This window comes from Physeter macrocephalus, chromosome 21 (assembly GCF_002837175.3).
Source record: "Physeter macrocephalus isolate SW-GA chromosome 21, ASM283717v5, whole genome shotgun sequence".
NCBI classification, from domain to species: Eukaryota; Metazoa; Chordata; class Mammalia; order Artiodactyla; family Physeteridae; genus Physeter; species Physeter macrocephalus.
Window position 1 is genome coordinate 33705476 of NC_041234.1, and position 7534 is coordinate 33713009.

The following is a 7534-nucleotide window of genomic DNA, read 5'->3' on the forward strand; positions in this document are numbered from 1 at the left end:
GGGCCTCCCTCTGTTGTGGCCTCTCCCGTTGCGGAGCACAGGCTCCGGACGCACAGGCTCAGCGGCCATGGCTCACGGGCCCAGCCGCTCCGCGGCATGTGGGATCCTCCCAGACCGGGGCACAAACCCGGTTCCCCTGCATCAGCAGGCGGACGCGCAACCACTGCACCACCAGGGAAGCCCAAGGCTGTTTATTTTTAATTGTGGAAATACATGCTCACCCTGAAAAACAGACAGCAAAAATGCTGCTACTGCTGCTGCCAGCGCCGCCACCATCACCACAATAATAATAATACAGATAGGGAATTCCCTGGTGGTCCAGTGGTTAGGACCCTGAGCTCTCACTGCTGAGGGCCCAGGTTCAATCCCTGGTCAGGAACTAAGATACATTACAAAATGACCACCATGTTAAGTCTAGTTACCATCTGTCACTATACAAAGTTATTACAGTATTACTGTCTATATTCCCTATGCTGTATGTTAGTTTCCTGTGACTTATTTTTCTAGGTTGAAGTTTGTGTCTCTTAATCCCCTTCACCTATTTTGCCCAACCCCCCCACCCCCCTTCCCTCTGGCAACCACCAGTTTGCTCTCTGTGTCTGTAAGTCTGTTTCTGTTTTTTGTTTTTGTTTTCCTATTTTTTGACCACGCTGTGAGGCACACAGGATCTTAGTTCCCCGACCAGGGATCGAACCTGTACCCCCTGCAGTGGAAGCATGGTGTCTTAACCACTGGACCACCAGAGAAGTCCCTGTTTCTGTTTTGTTTTGCTTGTCTGTTTTGTTTTTGAGATTCTACATATAAGTGAAATCACACGATATTTGCCTTTCTCTCTGATTTATTTCACTTAGCATAATACCCTCTAGGTCCATCCATGTTGCTGCAAATGGTGTTATTTTGTTCTTTTTTATGGCTGAGTAATATTCCATTGTATATATGTACCACATCTTCTTTATCCATTCATCTGTTGATGGACATTTAGGTTTCTTCCTTGTCCTGGCTATTGTAAATAGTGCTGCAATGAACACTGGGGTGCATGTATCCTTTTGAATTATGGTTTTCTCTGGGTACATGCCCAGCAGTGGGATTTGTGGGTTATATGGTAGTTCTATTTTTAGTTTTTTAAGGAACCTCCATACTGTTCTCTATAGTAGCTGTATCAATTTACATTCCCGCCAATAGTGCAAGAAGGTTCGCTTTTCTCCACACCCTCTCCAGCATTTATTGTTTGTAGATTTAAACAAAATTTTTTTGTTTATTTAGTTTTGGCTGCATCGGGTCTTAGTTGCAGCATGCAGGATCTTCGTTGAGGCATGCGGGATCTTTCGTTGTGGTGCGCAGTCTTCTCTCTAGTTGCGGCGTACAGGTTTTCTCTTCTCTAGTTGTGGCGTGCAGGCTCCAGAGCGTGTGGGCTCTGTAGTTTGTGGCATGCAGGCTCTTTAGTTGAGGCTCACGAGCTCAGTAGTTGTGGTGGGTGGGCTTAGTAGCCGCGAGGCATGTTGGATCTTAGTTCCCTGAACAGGGATTGAACCCGCATCCCCTGCATTGCAAGGTAGATTCTTTACCACTAGACCACCAGGGAAGTCCCTGTTTGTAGATTTTTTATTATTTATTTATTAATTTAAATAAATTTATTTATTTATTTTTGGCTGCGTTGGGTCTTCGTTGCTGCGTGCAGGCTTTCTCTAATTGCGGTGAGTGGGGGCTACTCTTTGTTGTGGTGCGCAGGCTTCTCATTGTGGTGGCCTCTCTTGTTGCAGAGCACGGGCTCTAGGCACACAGGCTCAGTAGTTGTGCCTCGCAGGCTCTAGAGCGTAGGCTCAGTAGTTGTGGCGCACAGGCTTCATTGCTCCATGGCATGTGGGATCTTCCCAGAGCAGGGATCGAACCCGTGTCCCCTGCATTGGCTGGAAGATTCTTAACCAGTGAACCACTAAGGGAAGTTCCTGTAGATTTTTTAACGATGACCATTCTGACCGGTGTTAGGTGATTCCTCATGGTAGTTTTGATTTGCATTTCTGTAATAGTAATGTTGAGCATCTTTTCATGTGTTCGTTGGCCATCTGTTATTTGTGTTTCTTCTTTTCTGAATTGCCTTTTCAGGTCCTTGGATGTTTTTCTGTTGGGGAGTTTGTCTCTTAGTGATTTGTAAATAAATATATATATATACAGTAAGGATTAACCTATTGCCTGTTAGAGATGTATTTTTTCCTAGATTGCCATTGCTTTTTAATTCTTCTCGTGGTGTTGCCAGTGTTTTGGTAGTCAAATATATCAGTCTTTTCCATTATAATGTCTTTTGTAGTTTTTAGTGTTAGATTTTCCATATCCCAGATCACTTGTTATTTGCCCCCCAAAATAAGTTCACGTTTTTCACACTTGAATCTTCCATTTGGAATTTATTTAGTGTGAATTGCAGAGCAAACTTTCTATTTCTCCCCCTTCCAATACTTAGGCAAGTTTCCCAAACTTAACATTGACAAAGCTATTCCTTCCCCAACTGGCTCTTGGTCCTTCATTTTCTTTACAGTAGACCATAGCACACTGAATAGTCATGGCTTGAAGCCATTCTGTCAGGTCTGCTCATTTCAGCTTCCACCTTGCTTAGCATGTCTGTTTCCCAAAGTCTCAAGGCCAGCTATACTTGCAAATGAAGACAGTAAGCCTGTTCATTTATTTGCCTCTTTTTATGCTTCTCACAAGTTTTGCAGCATCCTTCTTCACATGGATCCCAAACACTGCTTCTTAAGCTTATTCCTAGGTATTTTATGTTACTGTTGTGAAGGGAATCTATTTCCTGTTGTTTTCTAACTGGTCTTTGCTTGTATTTGAGAAAATGTTTAATCCTGCTACCCCTGCCTATCGAGTCTTTGTGTATCCATTGCTCCCTGAACTTTCCCAACACCTAACCCCCTTCCCTTCAGTGAGTTTTTGGAAAGCAGTGACTTCTCAGTGTTGTCAGTACATGGTAAAGTGCTTAGTAAAAATGTTTATGTTGGGTAATAATTTTCTCCAGCCAAGACATATTATGTTTCATAAGTATAGATCCATACATCTCAGTTTATCTGGGTTTGTTTGCACTTGTGGCCCAGCATAATTTTTTTTTTGGTAGCTGTGCCATGTGGCACGTAGGAATCTTAGTTCCCTGACCAGGGATTGAACCCGCGCCCCCTGCAATGGAAGCATGGAGTACTAACCACTGGACTACCAGGGAAGTCCCACAGCATAATTAATAACACCCTTTTTATTTTAAAATTTGCCCAACTTTGGATGATAAGTTATATGGTCACCCTAATTATAAGAAAAGGGGACTATTTTAATAAGGAGATAACCAGTAGTAATTGTAACACACACATCAGTGGAGGGAATTATTAGGAGGCAAAAAGAGACGTTTAATCATATCATGAAAGCAGCTATTACTTAGCCTTCACGTAGAATTAGGCCTGTTATTGACTTCCCTGATACCTGCCTCAAATGCATTTGGAACTATTAAATTGTCCATCTCAAAAAACTTATTTTGAAATATCTCAGGTGTAGAAAAGTTATAAAGTATTATAGTATTATAAGAAATACTTATGTACCCAGCACCACCCAGCTTAAGAAATAAAACATTTAATTTAAGCCCTCTGGGTAATGTACCTCTTCCCAACTGCATCCCCTTTTGTCCCCCATAGCATATCCTGAACATCGTGCAGTACTGTCATACTTATGCATGGGCTTCCATACTCTTCATACATGTGGATGTGGTTTTTCATGTTCTTGGTATACACGTCTGTAGTATTGTTTTGCAATTTTTAAACAGGCAGGTCTCATACATTTTTGCTTATCTTTGAGATTGTGTATGTTGATATATGCAATGGATATTTTTACTATTGTATAGGATTTCTTTATATTAATTTATCAAATTATACTTGTTGGACAATGTTTACACGAATGTTTCGTTCATTATAACCAGGCCTCTTGCTGGACTCACTTAAGCTCTGATAACTTCTGATTCTCTTGGTTTAGCAAAATAGTTTCTCTTCAACAGCTATACCTTGTTTCCTGCTTTATGGAAATGGCTAGAACTTGCAGAACAGTGTTAATGGTGATAATTGACCACTTTATGCTTGCAGTGTGATGTTGACTGTTGGTCTGATGCTACCTTATCAAGGTAGTATCTTTACAAGTTACCAGGAATAGTTACTGTTGGCAAATGCCTTGCATCTACTGTCAAAAGGTTTTTCTCTTTTGACATCGAGGTGATGAATATCCCAAAGGCAAATCATACTGTCACATTAGGTTTTTGTGGTATGCCATTGAGTTAGATTCATTTATTTCCTTCAGGATTATTCCATCTGTACTCCAAACTTCCACACCCCACACCCGACTCCCAACCCTTGCACCCCTTTCAAATTTAAATGGTCAGAGTTTTATTCTACTTTTTCAAAGAACCAGTTCTTAAGTGTATTGGTCAATTCTACTGTATTTCTGCTTATTTGTTCCTTTTATTTTTTATTTTTTTCCGGTACGCGGGCCTCTCACTGCTGTGGCCTCTCCCGCTGCGGAGCACAGGCTCTGGACGCGCAGGCCCAGCGGCCATGGCTCACGGGCCCAGCCGCTCCGCGGCATGTGGGATCCTCCCGGACCGGGGCACGAACCTGTGTCCCGTGCATCGACAGGCGGACTCTCAAGCACTGCGCCACCAGGGAAGCCCGTTCTTTATTTTAAAGCCCTGGTGGACTCCCAGCCTCATCTCAGGCCACTATCCTTTGCTCAAGCCTTGCCCTATCAACTGGACTCTTGCTGCCTTGAGCTAGATTATCCTGTTCTTAATCTTCACTCTCACACAGCCTTATGATTCAACCCAAATGCCACTGACGATAGAAAGCCTTTCCTGATCTCCCAGGCTATACCAGGTACTTCTGCTGGGCACCCAGACCCCCTTCCTACACCTTGTCATAGAACTGATCTGTCTCCACCCCTTGACTAGAAAGAAGCTCAATAGGAGGGACAGGGTTGATTCATCTGTCTTCTCAGCGGTCAGGCGGGCCAGGAACAGACAAGTGTGAACATTGGAAGAAAAAAAAAAAAGATTAGCAGCCATTTCCATCAGGACCAAGGGATCAGGTTAAGGACAGACACACCACTGCTTTCCTAGATCCACACTTTGGGACATGGTCAAGGGGAAAGTCTCTAAGAAGTGGAGCCTCGGAGAATGAGAAAAACCACACAAAGCAAGTACCACTTGAGGTTATTTTTCTAACTAAACTTTTATTACTTTTTTCTTTGAAGGCTGGAACCATCAAAGTCCTTAGATCAACTTTAAGTGCTGGATGGAGTAAAAAAAAACCACAAAAGACTGTTGGGCGATCTGTGAACAGACTGGCAAACAAGCAGATGACAAAACAAAACCAAAAAGGATGGAAAGACTGTTCTGGGGAGCTAGTCAAATTATTTGCTTATTAAAATTTGTTAGAAATAAACTAAAACATTAATAAATGAAATCAAAATTTTAAACTGAGCTCTAGGCTTGAAACTGTTATAAAGGCTCAGGAAATAGAACCTTCGGTTGGGTTGAGTGAATTCTCTTACAACCTGCTGGTTTGTTCCCCTAGAGCAAGACGATGCTTTGTCCTTGGCTGCAATCTCTAACACCATTACCACACCCAAGTGCAGATCCCATTCTGAAAAAGATCCCCCCAGTTCCTGATGGCTCTGACTCTGAAGGAGGAGGATGCACCCGTGTAGTGAGAGATGGCTTTCTGGAGAGTCCATGTGGATTTCTTCTCCAGCCATCTAGCATGTGCTCAAGAGGTGTTTATTTCTTTTTAAACTTGAAAAAAACTCCATTGTGAAAAGTGAGTTATGAAGAGTGCTCTTTATTTGAAACCTCCACAACACAGACGCCAATCTTGTCTCGCATTGAATCATTAGCTGTGCACATCAACACATTCCAAGCACAAATTAAGAAATGCAAACAGAACAAAAAAATATATATATATATAATTTTTTCCCCTATCCAAAGGTTTCAAGTCTCAATGCAGCAAATCCTTCTGAACACAGAATCTGAGGAGCACACTGTTCAAACAGTTGGGACAAACGGGTCCCTGTAAAGGCTACTGCCTTTTTAATACACGGGGTGAGGGATCATGGACGGCATGGAACGGGGAGAGGAGGTGAGGAAAAGGGAGCGGGGAGAGAGAATGAGCAGGAAAGGGGGAACGGGTATGCGCTGGGGAAGATGGGGCAGCTGGGACACACACATGGTGAGTTGGTGGGTTTTCATTTATTGGTTTTTGACATTTTCTTTCTGGTTCTTTTTTGTTTTCATTTCCCCCCTTCCCAGGTCCAACAATGGTAGAAAAACCCCACAGTGGTGGGCGGGGCCTTATTAGGCCAGCCCAAAGCCTTCAGAGCACTCCTGGATGGCCAATAGTAGCATGTGGCGGAGCTTCTCAAAGCTCTCATAGGCAGGCAGGTCCAGCTGATTAAAACTAGGGAAAGAAGAATGATCAATTCGTGACAAAAGATGATAACCAAATCCGTGTTCCCATGGTGCCCACTTGACTTCTGCTCATAGACTCCCAATCCTGTCCTAGCCTTGTCTGCCCTCCTCTAATCTGGCCCCAATACTGGCCACCAGGCACCTAAAACATAATCTGACCCTGTCACTCCTCCTTAAACACCACGGCCCTACATGAAAGCTCCAAAGAGGCATTCAGGGTCACTAGTCACCCCTGCCGAGTTCTTTAGCATTCTGCTCCCTGCAACTCCTTGCTCTGGCTATGTTGAGCCCTGGAATACACCTTGTTCTCACATGGCAGTGTTCACCTGCAATGTCACCCCAGCCCCACTGTGAGTCTGGGCCAGCTTCTCATTTCAAATATCATCTTCTCCACAAAAACCACCAAATTGTGAGTTACCCCAGGTCCAGGGTACTCGGGGCCAGATTTGCGCTCCTGACCACGGGTAGGGGCCTAGAAGTAGCAAATACACAAATTCAATCTAAATGCTGAAAAGGAGAACAAACCCTTCCTCTTACCATGTGTGAGCTGAAGGCAGGCGGTCTGTGGACCTGTCATCTCGATGGATCTGAAACTTCTGAATGCCATTCATGCCTTCAAGGGCAGCAAAACCTTGCAGGGGCACCTTGGAAGTACCCGTGACAAACTGCAGGAACTTGGCACGGTCAGCTTGATCGAAAGAACGCAATGCTCTCCAGAACCACTGGATCTACAGGAATGAACACAAGAAGCCAGTGTTAGGTAGAGAGCTCTTGGAAGAAAGGAGGATGGGATTTGGAATGTTAGGCAAGTCCCTTCTGTGAGACAGGTTTCAGTTCCTCCATTCACAAGATGAGCAAGGAGATCACCTGAAAACTGAAACTCCAAATGAGTGAAGAGTTAGGTACAGGTAAGCTGTCACTCAAAACTCCCTTCCCCTAAGAGTACTTGTTTGTTTTTTTATTATTATTATTTTTTTTTGCTGTACGCGGGCCTCTCACTGCTGTGGCCTCTTCCGTTGCGGAGCACAGGCTCCGGACGCGCAGGCT

General features: G+C 43.8%; 1 protein-coding gene across 1 annotated transcript in view; it reads right to left on the minus strand.

The window, feature by feature from the left end:
* Positions 1–6249: 6249 nt before the first annotated feature.
* Positions 6250–7534, minus strand: part of HUWE1 (HECT, UBA and WWE domain containing E3 ubiquitin protein ligase 1) — a 145004-nt gene continuing 143719 nt past the window's right edge. The window contains exons 84-85 of the mRNA XM_007119919.4: positions 7025–7215; positions 6250–6476 (exon numbers count right to left, since the gene is read on the minus strand). Of these exons, the coding sequence (XP_007119981.1) occupies positions 6374–6476; positions 7025–7215 (294 nt within the window). The 3' untranslated portion in view covers positions 6250–6373. The remainder of the gene's footprint in view (positions 6477–7024; positions 7216–7534) is intronic.